The sequence below is a fragment of the Oryza glaberrima genome, chromosome 1 (genome assembly GCF_000147395.1).
Source record: "Oryza glaberrima chromosome 1, OglaRS2, whole genome shotgun sequence".
Classification (NCBI taxonomy): domain Eukaryota; kingdom Viridiplantae; phylum Streptophyta; class Magnoliopsida; order Poales; family Poaceae; genus Oryza; species Oryza glaberrima.
The window spans coordinates 3,495,715-3,514,571 of record NC_068326.1 but is presented as its reverse complement, the minus strand read 5'-3'; the positions used below and the strand labels follow the sequence as shown (position 1 = coordinate 3,514,571).

Sequence of the window (18,857 nt, the reverse complement as noted above, 5' to 3'; positions counted from 1 at the left end):
ACTAAACAAAACAGAATCTGAGAACCTGTTAAACCTGTGATGATGGTTGCAACAACTAAGCATTGTATTTACCTCTGATCATTCTGATGAAGATGCATATGACTCTTCTCAAAAATTCCCATGTAGGTGTAGCTATCATTGTGAAAGCCCTACAGGATGCAGTGTTCTTCCAAACTGAAGATCAGAGAGAAAGATGCACATTCCCTATCTGATAAGAAGAAAAATCAATGTTCAGAGAAGTAACTGAACATCTCTGATCAGGAACCAATGATCTGTTCACAGATTTGTGTTGCAATCGATCGATCAAACCGTGTCATGGGTATTTTTGGACAGGCTGGGGAATCTAAGAGCCGTGCAAAGACTGAACATGCAAACAGGGCAAATACATTCGTTTATTGCAGGCCAGAGATGCCGATTCGTTGCTTTCCCTAGACACCAAGCATCCGTGACGAAACCACGTTTGTAAAATTCAGTAAGAAAATTTCCAATTTCTTGCTGGAATTGAGCATACTTCTTACAAAAAAAGTCCCTTGAAATTCCTACGAGAATGCCACATTCATCACATTCTTCATATTCATAGCAGAGATGCAGCAGAATAACTTCTTAGAATTCAGACCATAAACACTTCAGTAGTTCAGATAGACTATGATTAATACTAAAGCATAGTTCATGTTCTGTACAAAATGCTACTTTCCCAGGGTCAGCAAAAGGTATACTAGGATAGCAATATTTTCATCAGTCATTCAGTAGCCAGCTACTTTTTTTTTGGGGGGGGGGGGGGGGGGGGGGGGGATATTGTACCATATAGAGTGTTTATACCATCATCACACAATAGCTCTTCAGCGCTGATGGTGTGACCAAAAAGTGAGGAAGAAAAAGGCCCATCCTTAGAAGAGGGTTAGAGGGAGCGGCTAGCTTGGAAGAACATCATTTCCACAGCTTGACGAACTTGTCGTGGCTCGTGGAAGCGACCAAACCGGAGCTTGACGACGCCAGGGCTGTGATGAGGCTGTCATGAGCTGCGAGCGTCATCGTTCTGTTCTCCGACATGTCCCACAGCTCAAGAGACTGTGGCATTCAAACACAAAACCAGAGGTAAGCGTACTACAGGCATTATAAACATGAACCGCGGTGGAAACATAAGTGGTCTCTATGGCCGAATGCTTGTTCTTAAATAGGAAAAGTATTTCATTGCAGTAAATCTTCAAAATAATTGCATGTGTATTATGAAGGAATATCTGTGGAACTTGATATATGTGTAATGATGTACTGAAATTCAAGTTGTGGAATGATCCTCAGTGTGAATGAGTAGTCATGAGTTGATCTAGAAAATGTCATTTTTAACCAGCTACTTAGGAGTTAGGATGATCAGTGCAGATTAGTTTTGAATGAATCGTGACGCATGAGCATAAAAGAGATCCACGAATATAAAGTACTTGCCTGGTAACAACCAATGATAAGCATAGATGAATATGAAGGGTGGAAAGCACACGAGTGAAACTTGCTCCCGGTACAGCTAAGCTCTTGCACGCAGCGATCATCGCTCCCAGCATTCACAGACCACACCTTCACCGTGTCTTCACTGACAGATACAACATATTCGCCACTGGGATCCCAGCATACTGAATCGACATGCTTTGTGTGGCCCTGCAGTTCCCAATAAAGAGGACAGATTAAAGTGATTGGTTACCATCACTCGGAAACTCTAAAGATTAACATGGAAGTGAACACTGGCTACAGCTAGCACGATGCGACTTTGAAAATATGTAAACAACCAAGCAAGGACAACTAACCATCAAGGGAAATGAACACCACAAAGCTAATTACAAAATAAATAGATAGATTTGCAGTATCCAAAACTCACTCTAAAAACGAGATTTGAAAAGTAAATACATCCTTGCACATAGATTTGTTGGTCGGTATATATGTTACTGGAACCTCAGTGAATTTAGAAGATCAGAATGCACGTGCCAACTGCAAGGTAGAAAGTCTCTACAAACCTCAAATCTCCTAAGGCAAGCTTGAGTCTCCACATCAAGTATAGAGACAGCATTCTCCGAAGCTACTGCAAGATATCCCCCATGACGTGGTTGAAATCTCAGCTGGCTTGATCCTCCCTACAAAGGGATTGGAAACAAATAAATCAAGAAACAGTGTATCCTACAAGGCATCTCTTTTTGAGACCAGTTGTTGATTATGGATGGAGACACCTAATAACAGCCCATTAACTACAAAGGGGTTATGACAGTGATTGAAACCAATTAACAAGTAGGTATGGAAATCATCTAGGATGTTTTCTTTTACGTAATTTTAGGATGTTTTCAACAGATTGACATTCATCATGCACATTTTCTATAAAGAGAAAAGTCTACAAGTATACGTTGGAGTGCTTTGTCAAGGAAATGTTAGGATTGTTCACAATAAAGCAGCACTTCCAGATTGACAGAATGCTGAATAAGAAAAATTGAGTAACCTTAAATATCCGGACGATGTTCCCATTGTTGATACTCCAGAATCGAATTTCATTATCCCCATCACAAGAACAAATGAGGTCATCCTTGTTTGGGTGGAAATCCAGTGACATAACAGATGCTGAGTGCCCAGTGAACGTTCGAATTGAATAGCCTTGCTGCAAAAGTACAATGACAGCATTAGAATATGATGAGCAGTAAAACACAAAAGTACTTTGCTGCCCTTGCAGCTTTAACATTACAAGTACTGACATTACCCAGGAATCTGAAAGTTCAGAAGTATCATGCTTATATCCCCTAGAGAACAAACAAGTTCCACTTCTACAAAATGAATCCATGCCATGCCTATGAATCTCAAAATTGATGTTGTAGATCATTCACGACATATGACCTTGAGATGGACATTGCTTACTGTATTCTTTGAGAATTTATAGCCTACTTAACTTTATGATGTTGTTTCTACATAAAGGGCAGTTCAAAAGGTAAAAAAATCTGGCTAAATATACAAATGGCAATTTGATATGGTTTCAGTGCTAGTTGGCAGGTTTTTGCAACATAACACAGAGGCAATCACCGAGGCAAATAGATGGTAGGAAAAAAGAACTAAACAGTTATGTACTTACATTGTCAGCATCCCAGACCCTGACAGTTTTATCAAATGAGGAGGTAGCAAGGCGTGGAATGCTTGGACTGAATCGTACATCAGTTATCAAAAGAGAATGTTCCTCCAATACTGACTTCTGTTTTAAAGTTTCAGCATGCCACAATACCACCTGCATTGAAACATTGCAAGTATCTATTTCAATATCACCATGAAGTCAAAGATATGCCTGCCCACTTCCGAGAGTATCAACTAGGCTGAGCATCTTAACAAGCCCAGGCATGTGCACTTACCTTCTTATCATGACCCCCAGTAGCAAGTAGCTTTCCATCTGATGAGAAGTGGCAGCATACAACCTTGTTCGTGCTTGCTTGTACAGAAGAGACCTCTCGGAAGATGAATCCTGCTTAAGACATATAAATAGAATCAAAGCTCTACAGAACACAAATTCATGTTAGACTTCCCTACAAAATACATCATAAATCTAACCCACTGAACCAATATATGTTACCACATGACATATTAGATAATTTCCCCTCTCACAGGACCATAGCCTGAACCGCACCAACTGCTCACTTTCCAAGCTAAATTCACCTAAATGAGTTCAGCTTGTTGGTACTATTTACACCAGCCATAATTACATTCAAGACTAAACTGGCCAGGGTAACCACTGCCAATGATGTTAATATGTCGAAGCCAACCATTCAACTTCAACTAGCCATAAGTTACAAAACAGTTAGCCTTATCACACCTTTAGTAGATTCCATACGACTGCCATCTCTTCGATCTGCATCATCATGCGACAGGAACGAATCCACATGATCTTCCAAGCAGCCATCCTCCACAAAACGATCCATGTCAGCCTGCAGTGTGAGTTATCAGATGTTCAGAAGTCAGGCATCAAACAGACCATCAGTGCAATGAAACATTTCCAAACTATGTTGCATGCATAATATATCCACGTAATAGGGCCATAGCTGTTTGGATTTAGAACCAGTTGTAACTTACAAGTTGATTTGATGGTGATCCCATTGTCCCTGCTGTACTGGTACCGTAAACAACTAAAGCCTTTGATAAGCTAGCATTGTGGTGCAGCGAGGGCATTGAAATTGTGTCTCCTGGGCTTTGCGATGAAGGAGTTGAGGGTTCTGAGGAGGGGACCGCGGTGTTTCCAGTGCCAGAACTATTGGCTGGACCAGACGATGTGATTGGCTGTTTGCGTTTTCGCCCATTTTGATTCTTGGAAACCTGCAAAACAATATATTTATGACGGATACAAGTCTTAACAAAAGGATAGGCACAGTAACAAATCAAGGTGGTAATGTTGAATATATGTAGAACAAAGTGAAACCTGTTCACTTCCACGGAATGAATTAGACAGGCTTCCATCAATAGTAACACTTCCAGCTCCCATTTTTTCCTGCTGGCCTGGAAGGTGATTAGAGATTGGTGGTTGCTGGCTAAGTAAAGAATGCTGAAGGAGCTGTTGCTGATTGCTGCTTTGCTGGTGCTGCTGTATAGCTGCTATCTTCTACTACATATAATGACGAGGTGTTAAGGTTGAAAACCAAAGATGTAGAAGTTATCTTGAAAAAGGTAGCTTCAGAAAACATGTGAGCATGTATTAATAGCAGCTAGATCATTATGAAATCCAAATAGTATGAGTTCCTCTGTTCGAAAGATTATATTACACAAGGACCAAGACCGATATTTTCATGATTTAATCACTATGCTATAGTAGAAAGTAAATGATACTGTGTTATGCAAACTTGGCAACATGACATAACAAGAACAAGCATGATAAATTTAAATGAAATTCTATTACTGATCACTGACAAGAATTAAACAATATAATCTATGGACATATAAGATATCAACTGAGAACAAAATTATGCATAACCCGGTGGTTTACAAGGTACTATTTCTTACATCCAATGTATCCTCGCAAATAAATAAATGCATGAATATAGTAAAACATACAAGTGAAACTTACCTTCATCAGCATATCTGTCTCCATGCGCTGCACAGGTGAGCACATATTTTGCAATGAAGGGCCAACACTAGGAATAACTTCCGTGTAGGCATTTGATTGACCATCCCTCCCAGGGACAATGTTTCGGCTACTCAAAAGCATCCGAAGCCTTCTGCTGTCCATCTCTCCAGGTGAAGATGTCATATTTTGTTGTGCTTGAAGCAGAAGCTGCTGTTGTTGTGGAGTGAGAAATTGTAGATGGTGCAATGGTTGGGGAGACTGCATAAAAGATTTATGTTGGAGAAACCCAGATCTAAGCTGGTCTAAGCCCTGAAAAGTTATAATCAAATGGTAAAACATCATAAAAACAAAAAAAAAAAGAAGGTGCTGTATTCAAACTTGCTCCTAATTTATAGCTTAGAATGCCAGTTAAGGAATGATGTGAAGAACTCACAGTAAGAGGCCACCCTTTCAACGTCAAATTGTTCCCTGCTGGGTTAGCGCCTGCCAGACAACAGGGTATCAAACAATGGCACTAAGTACATGAATAAACAGTACAGCAGGTCTAAGAATTCCAGTTAGCAGCCAGAAACAACAAAAATTAGTAGAGTTCAAAGCAAAAAAACCTGGTACTCCAATTAATGATCCATCTGCCCCTGCAGCTCTCATGTGTACAGCAGCATTTGTGTCTACCTTTATTTCCTGAAACAAATTTGACTCGTCTAGTTATAGACAATAATGCATGAGATTATACATCTGAAATAAGACTGTCTACCTGTGTTGATGCCTGGAGTTGTTGGTTCCGGGCCTGAACCTGTTGCAAAGTACCTGACACGCCACCAGTTGATCCATGGAAAATTTGCCTAAAAACAATCGATCAAAGCAAATCAATACACACACGCTAACAGGAAAACAGAAGCTAGAGATAATTGCCGTTAAACAGCCATTACAGTATGAACCATCAAGATAGCGTTGATTACGGAAATTTAGTCAAACAGCTACTACATGCTGGATAGATTTATTGTGAATAATATGAAAGTAATATAATAGTTTTTATTAGCACATTTTAGTGTACAATAAGAATTAATGGTCAAAGTTGCAATTTGAAGACCGCAAAATAGTTAGGTAAAAACAAAGGCGGTAAACACAATTCAAGCATGGTAGGAAATCCTATTAGATCACACATTATAGGCTGTATTTAAGACTGATATGGTATTTATTTTGCGCTCCAAACCTCCCATCCCCACCCCACACTCCCCCCCCCCCCCCCCAAAAAAAAAAAAAATAAGAGAAGTAAATGATTAGCAAGCATTATTGAGCAGTTGGTACCCTGAAGCCTGAGCTGTTATTGCAACGGACTTCAGCATAGATGATGAGTTTGATTCCAGCAGTTGTCCAATATTTTCTGTAAACCTTTGCTGCAGTATAAAGATATGCATTTCATATTATGAGAGTTTAGATCATGAAAGCAACAATACACATTGCCATGAAGAAACTACCTTTGCAGGTGCTTCATCTAAGGTGTCCCTTTGAACAGAATTCTTCACCCTCTCCTCGTACATCTTTGCAGACAAAGAACTTGCAGCTGAAGTGCTTTGTCGTGTTGGAGGATCAGCAGAAACCAAACCATTATGTGCACTTGTCGGCAAATGACTGCTTTCACTACGCTGTTGTTGCTTCTGCTGGCGGCGTTGTTGCTGTGGTTGTTGCTGACTCTGCTGCTGCTGCTGCTGCTGTGCATGCCTCTGTAGTAGGAGTTGTTGCATTTGGATCTGCTGTGATGACTGCTGGGAATGAGCCTCTTGCTGCTGCAGCTGTGATGGCTGCTGCTCTCGAGCTTTAATTGACTGTGTCTGGGTTACAAAATTTATGTGTAACAACATCAGGAACATGAAAATAGCATTTTGCAATAAGATTGACACATCATATACCAAGAAATGGCTAGTTTCAAATGAGTAATCACCGGAAAATGAACAGGTATTAGCTACGGCCTACTACAAAGGGAAGGGACCATTGCCTTCAAAGTAATTAATCATATTGATAATAAAATGTTGACTTTGAAATTTTACTTGAATTTTAAAGATGATAATAGCTGGAGACAACATAGTATGTATTCTATGAGAAAGTGTTTTGCATTCTGTACCTTCTAAAATGATTAAGACACATGTTCTTCTATAATTGTGTGATATGATGCAGCATGTTTTGTTTGGAAATATGGGGAAACATTTGATTTTTTTAAAAAAAAAATATCCACCATAACAAGTTTTTCCTACATAGATGAATTAGGCATTTTCTTCTTTTTTTTCAAGAGTGACATGGAAAGTTCTTGAATTTGGTTTTCAATGTTTTTGTGGAATTTAAATCCATTTGCTTTAGGCAAAAAACTAAATCCTTTTACAGTGAACATGATCTCTATGACTGACACAATTCAAGCATTTACACATGTTTATTGTAAGATAAGCAGTAAACCACTGTACCAAGTGAGTGCAAGCAAACAACAAGGACAAGTAATAACCAAGATGCATGTGCTACAAGAACCTCAATGTACGAAGCAGCAACATCAGAGTGCTTCTCGTTCGTCCTTGCAATGAAGATGTCCCAGAAGACAGACCACCACTCCAAGAGGAAACCCCCTGGGGCATCAATTGCTTTTTTTGCAAAACAAAAGCTGACATCTTTCAGTACAAGAAGATTAAAATCGCATTCATTACAATGCAGAAACATCAGAGACTGGCATGCATAAATCAGACAAAACAATGTGGCTGTAGTATTGTTCCTTTGTATCTGCCCGGTACGAGTAGCTAATAATACTCGTGTCTCGCACATGCACAAATGTAAGTGTAGTACTAATCAAGCTAATCAAATGATCAATTTGTAACCATCCTATTGGCCCAAGAACAATGGCAGTCTGAGGAACAAACTATCTGGTCCTAATGCAGAAAGAGCAAAGATTGCAAACTACAGTAGTATGACAAAATTCAGAAATTGATGCACTGACCAACAGGATCGGAAGACACGCTGCCTTCTGCTTGGAATGCCTTGGCAGTGCTCTGCAGGTTCCTCTTCAAAAGATAATCATGGATGTACACGTCCAACCTGCTTCCAAGAACAGACATGGATAAGTTCAGTGCGGGGATATATAATAAGTAAAAAAGGAAACATGGGGGTTTGCATGCAAGCACAGCAGCAACAGGAAGGAGGGGATCGAAAGTTTTCATGAGAAAATAAAAAGGTAAAATGCAGATTAAAGTGTGAAAGAGCAAATAAATTTCGAGAAATGAAAAAGGCAGTTGCAATGCAAGGTAAAAGGAAAAGGCAGTTGAAAAGCTAGCAAGCAATAAACCAAACTAGTACTGTATCCGAGAAAAATAAAAGGAACAAGAGGAACAAGAAAAAAAAAAGAGGCATGGCTTTTGCAAAAGGAGAAACCAAAATGCAGAACGGAAAATGCAGAAATTTCAGGGAACTCAAACAGAATCTCAAGCGTCTGCAGCCCTCTGAAATGCAACAACAAGGGAAGATGAAGGACAAGATTCTTGCAAAAATCACCAGAAAAAAAGACGATCTAAACCGCCAAGAAACGAATCCGAAACCCCTCCCAGAGGAAAACAAGAAACTAATCTTGGGGAAAGATAACCATGAGGACACCAAGAGAACCAAATGGAATGACAAAAAAATCTCAAGACAAAACGGAGAACATTTCACCAACATAAAAAAAGGGAAAAAAGAATGTGCGAAGAACATCAAACCAATCTGATCGCAATAACAAACTAAGGAATGATGAAGCAACGAAGAACAGAAGAGAGATAGGAGAAAGCTCACATCTTCTCCGCTTCCCACGCACTCTGCTGCTGCTGCTGCGCCATGGCCGCCGCCGCCGCCGCCGCCTCACTCCCTCTCACTCCTCGACCTCGCTCGCGGTCACGCACGCTAAACACAAAGGCACAGGAGAGAGCGCCTCAGGAACTGACAAAAGGAGAGCACAAAACACAACGCGCACAAGCTAAAAAAGAAGGATTTGACCGCTCACATTCGCCTCTAAAATCTACTACTAATAGAGGTGCGCCAAAAAAAAAAAAAAGAGGCAAATTGCTTCCTTTTTAAAATCTTCGGTCGCGGAGAGATACTATACTTCTACTACCAGCGGCAATGCGTGTGGAATGGAATAGAGGAATCGAATAAAAAAGAAAGAGATGAACAGGGCAGTGTGAGTGAGGAGAGGAAGGGCTTTAACAAAAAAAAAATAAAAACTGAAGATGACTGTCAAAAAAGGTCAGTTTAACAATATTTTCTTTCTTGAAAACGCCAAACAGCTGCCCATTTCACACTGTTTTAGTGGTTCACCGAGTGAAAAAGAAAATGAGATTGTGGGATTGTGAATTTGTGATACAGCTGCATATAATCCAATCCAATTATCCATATCAATTATCGTTATATGCGATTAAGGCCGAGAGAGAGAGAAAGAAAATAAATGTGAAATGATGCTACAGTTCTAGGGCTAATAATGAGTGTGCATGGATTGATGAGCCTGCAGAAAAAAGCGTACTTGCGGCTCACTGTAGCTCCTCGGTCGAAACTGCCCCTCCTTTTGCACGATATTTCGCTACTGCCATCGTGGCTATATTTTTTTTCTCGAGGCATTTGTCATGCAGGTAAGATAAGGGAGGTGATTCTGTAGAACAGTAGAGATGATGAGACTGTGCACCAGGTTTTCAAGAGCCCAATTGCCAAGATTTATCTGGTACTTAATTCATTGTTATGCTTTGTTTTGGTAATGTAATGAACATATATCATCATCTCTGAGCTTTTTTTAACACATGACAGATGCATGCACTTATATGTACACTTGTGCATAGAGCACCTTCAGAGATTGCACCAACATATCTTTAATAAAGAAAATCATGTAGATGTCTCACTATCAATAGGTATAACAGACATATTTCATCATTGTGTAAAACTTTGATGTTTTTATTAATTGGCCATGTAAGGTTTTAAAATTTGACGGTACGTATTTTGTGACAACGTTTATCCAAGAGTGAAGGAGTTATGGTTATTCTTACTTTCCTATATGTGATTTTGTATCTCCCTGTTTCTACTCGGATTTCACTTCTTATCCCCTTCTGGTACTAAGTTTGTAAGTCAGCCGAAGTTGTATCCTGTGATTAATTGAATAGCACGTTGCATTCAGTATGCTGAGGGAGTGTTTGGTTAGGAGGGAGGGGGAATGTTTGAAGATGATGGAAGTTTGAGGGGTGAGGAGTTTTAAGAGCGAACTCTCGTCTTTTCAATATTTGGGTAGAGACAGGTAACTGAGAGAAAAAAATAAGTTAGTATATCATCACTTAATATTCATTTCTCACTCAAATTCATCATAATTCTCATATCTCCTATCAAAAGAGGGACAGTGATTAAAAATGAAACTTACAGGATCAATCCCTTCATTAGCTTATTACTCTAAATTTCCAATCTCCTTACATGAGTTACCAAATATGTATTGATGAAAGTTATAAGTCCACTTTAAGGGTTCCTTTGGAACATGACTCAAAATACAGGAAGAGGAAAACTTAGGATTGAAATGTCACCACATGAAAAATCCTCCAAGCAATCAAACTACAGGAATCATTCAAACACAAGTGTTTGGATATATCGAACGGGTAAGAAAAAATTGAGATTACATGTTTAATTTGCTAGAGAGAGGAGGAGAGAACATGCCTTAAAAATCACAAAAGAATTCGAAACAACGAGGTTAGACCTCATGCTAGAATTCCTCGAAGATGTGGAGAGACTTTTCCTATCCCTTGAAATCCCTTTGAAACAATCGTATGATCCAAACTAAACTGCTCATATAGTAGGAGAATTTCTTTTGAATTGGATTCCTCCATTTTTTTTCCTCATCATAAAAATCCTTTAATTCAAATAAGCCCTAATTTCCCCATTCATCCAGGACCAAATGTGTAGTAGTAGTATTAAAGCTTTATTATTCTTTTCCTTCTTTGAAACTTTAGTAAATGTTTGCTGATCATCTCCGATGACCAACATCAACAGTATAATATGCTTATCTTAGTAGAATAAGGTTATATTGAAAGAGGATTCTCTGCAGTACTGTTCACTGACACGTGGATCTATAAGGCATAAACCCTTGTGTCCAGTGAGTAGCGCTACCCCGCAGAGGATCTCCGTTAGGTTATACTCCCTTCATCCCAAAATAATTGTTTTTTTTGTTAGTTTAGCATAAATTAAGGTTTAAGTTAAAATACTATACTACTCTTCACTAAGGTTGCGTTCCTTGCTGGGAGATCGAGAGAGAAAACACCTTGTTTTTCGCGCGCACGCTACCCAAACTACTAAACGACGTGTATTTTTATAAAAAAAATTATATCAGAAAGTTGCTTTAAAAAGTCATATTTATCCATTTTTGAAGTTTAAAATAGTTAATACTCAACTAATCATGCACTAATGGCTCACATCGTTTTGCGTATCTTCTCAATATTCTCTTTTCTGTAAATGATATGGTTAGAATCGGAGTGGCAGTTGGAGGGTATAACAAGGAGAAATTTAATATAAGAAGATGGATAGGATAAATAGTTCCTCCGTTCTTATAACCTGAAACAGAGGTAATATTTTAGAGTACCAAATATTTTGGAAAAAAAATTGAATCCTAAAAGGATATTTCCTCCGTACTCGTAAAGGAAGTCGTTTAGGACAATGTTTAAGTCAAACCTTAGGAATATAAATCATGAATAACTCTCAAGTTGTTGAGTTTAAAAATGTAAAAAATATATGAATAGATTTGTCTTGAAAAATGCTTTCATAAAAAGTATACATATATCACTTTTCAATAAATATTTTTATAGAAACAAGAAGTCAACGTTGTGTTTTGGAGTGTGTTACTGTCCTAAACGACTTCCTTTATGAGTACGGAGGGAGTACCTATTTTGGAACGAAGATAATATCTATCAGTATTATTTTCATATATAAGACTTGGTTTATTTTAAGATTAAAAGCATAAATACTACTCCATCCGTTTCATAATGTTTGACACCGTTGACTTTTTAGTACGTGTTTGACCATTCGTCTTATTCAAAAAATTTAAGTAATTATTTATTCTTTTCACATCGTTTGATTCATTGTTAAATATACTTTCATGTACACACATAGTTTTACATATTTCACAAATTATTTTGAATAAGATGAACGGTTAAACATGTGCTAAAAAGTCAACAGTGTCAAACATTTTGAAACGGAGGGAGTATTCATTTGTCTCAAAATATCATGGAATTTTTTTAAGGGATGGACGGAGCACGTACCGGTAGGGCAGGGCAGGAGAGGACAGTAGGGCAGGGCATGTGACATCATGACAGTGAGTGAGGACGGGCCACGTGGCGGGTGGCAGGGGCGGAACGGTCAATGCGCTCGCCGACAACGTGTCAGCGACCAGTCTGCCCCCCTCCCTCGTCAGCTCACCGCCCAGTCGCCTCCCCCTCCACTGCAGATTTACCGTCCTGCCCCCCACGCCACCCCTCGCCACCAGGGGCACAACCGTCATTCCGCGGCCACCAGGGGTGTCACCTGTGTCTCCCTCCCTCGCCTAGTGGGAGACTCGAGACTCTTGCTTCTTTCTGTTCGATGTGGAGCTCGCAGCCTCCCCACCCTTGTTTAGGACCGCTTTGAATCAAAGGATTTATGTAGGAATTTCATAGGATTTAAATTCTATAGGAAATTTTCCTATTTGGTCCTTTGATTCAAAGGATTGAAGCTTTCCAAATACTATGAAATTCCTATGGAATGGCACATTGCATGTGGATTTTGGAGGAAATTTAGCAAGAGCTCTAACCTCTTGGAAAAATTATTTTGAGTCTATCTCTCTCATCCGATTCCTGCGTTTTTCCTGTGCTCCAATCAAACGACCATTCCTGTGTTTTTCATGTGTTTTGCAATCCTTTGTTTTACACTTTAATTCCTGTCAGAATCCTGTGTTTTTCCTATTCCTCCGTTTTTTCTACCCTGCGATTCAAAGGGTGTTAACAGTGAAATTTGGTAATCGGCAAAGACGTCATCGGCTTAGAATCATTATCGGCTGCAGCATCTCGGAATCAGCCAATGGGAGTTATCAAGTCGCCAATAGTCGGATTCCTGCTATATTCGGTTAAGGAAATCAATCTACTAAAGGAAGCTTATCCCTAAGTGACCGAGTTTAAAAAGGATGCGGCATGGCAGTTTATCTATTAATTAGGAATAGTTTGTTAGTTTCCTTTTATCTTTAGGAAAGTGTGTTTAGTGTCCGATAAGAACTTTATATTTTCCTTTTATCTTTAGGTTAGTTTCTTTCTTGTCCGACAAGGACTTGTATCAACCCATGGGTATAAATATGTACACCCGGGGTCTATGTAATCTATCTCTACGATCAATACAATTCGGCGCATCGCCACCCTTTTTACTTCTATTTTTGTTTTTTACGTTCCGGCGGAACTTGGCACCCGACGCGGGGCTGCATCGTCTTCGATCTCCGGCGAAGGGATAAGTCCAATGTTCCGTCGGCCCAGGCAATTGTCTCATCTACATCGGCGTCATTCAAGGCTGCATCAGCACATTCGACCTCTTGGATTACTCTGGTTTGGATGATATTTTTGCCTACCTATTTATCATATGTCTCTATTAATCTAGTCCTAGCATATCAATTTAGCTCTATCGGCTGCTTCTCTTTTTAGGGTTTCTGCCGATATCGGCTAAATCGCGTTGCTAGATTAGATTAGCTCAAACATCTACCACCCTAAAGATCAGTCAACGGCTTGATTGTCTAGATATTATGTTTCTTTTTATACTTAGTGTTGCATCAGTTAAGTTTGATCTACTAAGTCGTGCTTAGAACCATAATCTCTAGCCTGCTTCTTGATTGCCAATAAGGGTTTCATCGGGGTTTCAGCCGGTGAGTTATCTGGACGTTGCATCGGCTCATAAGGATTGCACATACATATAAGTTGGATTTCGCCGATGACAACAAAGGTTTCACTGTTTAATCTAATCTTGTAGATTTCATGACATCGGACCTCCAGCCGATGTGTGCTTTAACCTTCGGATCGATGCTTATTTATCATATCATTGCTAGCCGATTGGTTTATACTGGATTATATTATTATTTTATTGCATCATCATCATCCGATTGCCTTTATATCGTTATCTACATTGGACATATAGCCGATTGCTTAAACCCTATCGCTATCGGCTGGTATCGGCATCGGCTATTATTGGCTACCGGCTGAAACTACTCCATCGGCTTGTCAGCCGATCGGCTGTTTTGATCTGCTGTTTACATATCTTGTCAGTTGCAGGATTAAACTGACTGGTACGCCCGCATCTCATCAATCTTTGGATCTACACAGGAGCTAAGCAGATCTCCCAGACTGATGTGTTCGATTTTTTTTCGTCAACAAAGGGGCCCTTAGCGTTCCACTTGTGATCCTGGAGGATTTGGAGAAATGCGCCTCACTGGGAGTACTAGCCACCTCGAGCTCTCATCAATGGAGGCAAGTGTAGCACTCGTACTTACTCCCTTAGTGTGTCTATATATATATATATATATATATATATATATATATATATATATATATATATATATATATATAGACAAACCCTACATTTTCGTGTCGTTGACCATTCGTCTTATTTTAAAAAAATTATGAAAAAAAATTAAAAAGACAAATCACGCATAAAGTATTAATGATGTTTTATCATCTAACAATAATAAAATTACTAATTATAAAAAAATTCATATAAGACGGATAGTCAAACGTTGGACAAGGAAACTCAGGGTTTGTCTTTTTTGAACGGAGGGAGTAGTGCACTGCATCCGTGGCTCCGTGTCACAAAATTTGGTAAAGTAACAAATTAAATAATTTATTATCATTGACACCTTAGTAAATTTTGGTATTTTCAAAAACATTTCCTATAAAAAATACTACCAAATTTTGATCTGGCTATCAACTAAACTTATCCAACATTATCGAAATTTGGTACCGTCAAAATGTGCCAAACATTTAAGAATAAAAAATTTAATAATGTTGATTTTGACATCCTCCTGAACAAAGGTTGTGTTCAGTTACTTTTAAACTTCCAACTTTTCCGTCACTCTAAATGTTTGGACACATGCATGGAGCATTAATTGTGGATGAAAAAAACCAATCACACAGTTTGCATGTAAATTGCGAGACGAATTTTTTAGCCTAATTACGCCATGATTTGGCAATGTGGTGCTACAGTAAACATTTGCTAATGACGAATTAATTAGGCTTAATAGATTCGTCTTGCAGTTTATAGGCGGAATCTATAATTTGTTTTGTTATTAGTCTACATTTAATACTTCAAATGTGTCCTTGTACTTTAAAAAAAATTAAAATGGCACTAAACACGGCCAAAGTCATAAACTTAGCGTTGCCCAACCTTTCCCTCCGACATAAAAAAACGAAACAGCTCATTAGCATATAATTAATTAAGAATTAACTAAAGCTAACTAAAAAAATAAAGTAATATGATTTTAAAAGTAGCTTTTCTATAGATTTTTTGTTTTAAAAAAATACACACCTTTTAACCGTTAAAAAAACTCGCACGGGGAAAACATGGGTAAAAGTTGGGAAAGCTCACTGCCAAAGGCAGCCTAATTTCCAGCCTTCGAGTGTTTTGTGAGTGCTGAAATTTCCCAAAATTCATCATCATTACGGGTGTGTTAGGACCTCTAGGTTCCCAACCTAAATCGTGCACGCTTTTCAAACTGCTAAATGATGTATTTTTTACAAAAAGTTTCTATACAAAAGTTGCTTAAAAAATCAAATTAATTTATTTTTAAAAAAAAATTAGCTAATACTTAATTAATTACGTGCTAATAGATCACTCCGTTTTTCGTGCGGAGGCACTATATTCCCATCATCCACACGCGAACACAGCCGTAGAAGTACTAGCAAGTACCCCACTCCTACTAGCAGTAGATTTTTGCAGTCAAATGGTGTACTGTACTTCTTGGGCGTGTGAACTGAACTCTCTAGAGGAAGAGTACGAATACTGACGAACCTTTGGGCTGTTTTGGTTTTGGTTCCGCTGCTGCTGCTGCAGTTGAGCACCCCACTGACCGGCCTGACCTCACTGTGCTCAGAGGTTTGATGTGACAATGCTAGTTAATCAGCTTATCAAGGCATCAGCTAATAACGCCCACCAAATCAGACATAGGGGCTGTGTTTAGTTCCACGCTAAAATTAGACGTTTAAAGAAATTGGAACGATATAACGGAAAAGTTGAAAGTTTGTGTGTAGGAAAGTTCGATGTGACGGAAAAATTATAAGTTTGAAGAAAAAAGTTGAAATCTAAACAATAAGGCCTAGACTAGTCAGCTTATAAAAAAGAAAAAAAAAATCTTCAAACTTAATTTTAGTGCTGACAATTTTAGAATTGATTTTAGGGTTTGTTTGGTTCTTTACCCTACCAATTCATTGGTAAACTTTGGCAATACCAAAATATTGGTGGGGTAAAATTATTTAGCTAGTATTTAGATCGCTACCAATATAAAGCTAAATTCTAATATTGGTAGGGTAAAATTATTTAGCTAGCATTACCAATATAAAGCTAAATTCTCACGGTATAGTTGAGAAACTTTTAGAATATGACCAAATATGATAGGGGCACTAACAAACATTTAGTCTCAATCCAAACTAATACACATATACTATTTAATTTGCCAACAAATTGGTAGGGTATGTTTTTAGTATCAAACCAAAATGGCCTTTAGGATTTTTTTTAGCTTGTGATACTCCCTCCGTCCTATAATATAAGAGATTTTAGATAAATGTGACACTTTACAATACTACGAATTTAGACAAAGAGCCTGTCCAAATTCATAGTATTAGAAAAAGTCTCATCCCTAAATCTCTTATATTTTAGGACGGAGGGAGTAGTTAGTTATCTAATCAGCATAGCCAAATTTGAAGTTTACAGTAGAACCTAGTTTTAAAGTTGATTTTGAGTCCTTTTAATGTTGGATTTTAAACCGTTTAAAAATATATATATATATATATATAAGTTTTACATATGGATTACTCATTTTCTAGGGTTTATTAGTCTCAAATCAAACAATCGGAGGCATGTTTTCCGGCACGAGCTTTCAAACAATCAGAGCCAAGTTTGTAATTTGCCTTTTCTACTGCTTATCGGCTGAAGCTGGGTCTTGTCTCAGTTTTCATCATTTTACTACTGGCTCAAACTTGCAAATACTCGTATTTCTTTGACTCTGAAAGTATATATCCAGGAGTATTCCCGTGTGAGTGCGTGACAGGAAAAGTTCAGACCTGTTTTCTGCCTGCAGAAAACAATACAAAAACCAAAACCATCGCCTTGCCCGTGTAGTACTAGTAAATGTTCAGGCTTCAGAGTTCACAAGCGATGAAAATGTCTTCTTGGCAATGTGAATGTGTGATGGAACGACCAGAAAAGGACGGTGATCCTGTTCTTCTTCGTTTGATACACGCACCTGAACTTCTCTGAACTGATGATAGGATACGAGAAGAAAAGAAGCACATCAAAAGCTCAGAGTTTCAGTCCCCGCAAAAAAAAAAAAAAAAGGGAAGGAAAAAGTTCAGAGTTTCAGAGAAGCCCATTAATTCGCAAATGGTCTCGGACTAACATGGCCGCTCTGTTCAGGCCCACCGTTTCTTGCAGGAAACATCTTGGGCTGGGCTAACATGTTAAGCCTATTTAGCGTATTTAAGCCTATAGAGTACCTAGGCATTAGTACCTTTTCTCATCTCCAAACTTTAACTTTCTCGCTTTTCAAACTACTAAATAGTGTGCTTTTACTAAAAGTTTTTATGTAGAAGTTATTTAAAAGAATCACATAAATCTATGTTTCAATTTTATAATAGTTAATACTTAATTAATTATGTGCTACTGAGTTTTCTTGTTTCGAGTGCGCTGAAAATATACCTGCATAGTGCATACCATTGAATCGAGAGGAGCCTAAGGCCCTGTTTGGGGGAGCTTATCCCAGCTACAGCTTTTCCCAAAATCTACTTCTGCTAGAAGCTGCCCCAAACAGTCCACAGCTTCTGAGAATCTGTAGTTACATATTCTGAAAAATGAACTAAGAAGCCAGAAGCTGGAGAAACTGGGTTTCAAAGCTTTTCTAGATTCTCAGAAGCTGGCTACCAAACAGCTGCTTCTCAGAATCTAAAGCTCTCCCAAACAGGCCCTAAGTTGTGTTTGAGGAAAATGGAAAAGAGATACGTAAAACGAGGTAAGTTATTGGTATATGATTAATTAAGTATTAATTATTTTAAAGTTAAAAATGGATTGATATGATTTTTTAAAACAACTTTTCTATAGAAAAGTTTTTCAAAAAAATATACCATTTAGTAGTTCGGAAAGCGTCTGCGCGAAAAAGATGTGTTTTCTCTCTCAATCTCCCAGCAACGAAAGCAGCCTAAGTGTTTCATATAAGTCGTTTTTATTTTTTTCATATTTTTTAAGTTTGAATAAGTTTATAGAAAAATATAAAAAATTCCACACAAAATATTAAATATTAGGTTTAGTAAAATTAATTTGGTGTTGTATGCGTTGTCATTTTTTTAATTTAAGGAAGTTTGATTAGAAAAAAAATTGAAAGTAGAAGGCTTAAGAATCCATTATTTTTCCAAAAAAAAAAAAACCTAACTTTTGCTCAGGCCGGCGGCGGGGAGCCGGCCGGCGAAGCGAGGGTTCCTGTCGCAGTCCGCGTGGCGGCGTCGATCCATGGAGCTAGCCGACGACACTCTCTCTCTCTCTCTCTCTCTCTCTC

At 38.4% G+C, this 18,857-nt stretch overlaps 1 protein-coding gene across 1 annotated transcript; it reads right to left on the bottom strand.

The window, feature by feature from the left end:
* Positions 1 to 773: 773 nt before the first annotated feature.
* LOC127759932 (transcriptional corepressor LEUNIG-like) lies at positions 774 to 9,326 on the bottom strand. Its single transcript, XM_052284144.1, has 18 exons — positions 8,867 to 9,326; positions 8,043 to 8,140; positions 7,583 to 7,692; positions 6,544 to 6,897; positions 6,374 to 6,462; positions 5,820 to 5,907; positions 5,671 to 5,746; positions 5,499 to 5,548; positions 5,066 to 5,374; positions 4,424 to 4,603; positions 4,081 to 4,320; positions 3,824 to 3,935; positions 3,366 to 3,475; positions 3,095 to 3,244; positions 2,474 to 2,629; positions 2,001 to 2,117; positions 1,441 to 1,647; positions 774 to 1,068 (listed from the first exon to the last, which is right to left on the bottom strand). Exons 1-18 carry the CDS (start codon positions 8,908 to 8,910, stop codon positions 928 to 930), a joined length of 2,631 nt encoding a protein of 876 aa, XP_052140104.1. The 5' UTR covers positions 8,911 to 9,326; the 3' UTR covers positions 774 to 927.
* Between the last annotated feature and the right edge of the window lie 9,531 nt (positions 9,327 to 18,857).

Excerpts from the sequence above, each read along its gene's own strand:
- LOC127759932 (XM_052284144.1), bottom strand. The coding sequence starts at position 8,910 with ATGGCGCAGCAGCAGCAGCAGAGTGCGTGGGAAGCGGAGAAGAT. Across the intron at positions 6,463-6,543 it reads TAGATGAAGCACCTGCAAAG|CAAAGGTTTACAGAAAATAT; the intron begins GTAGTTTCTTCA and ends TTTATACTGCAG. Across the intron at positions 5,908-6,373 it reads ATAACAGCTCAGGCTTCAGG|GCAAATTTTCCATGGATCAA; the intron begins GTACCAACTGCT and ends GATTGTTTTTAG.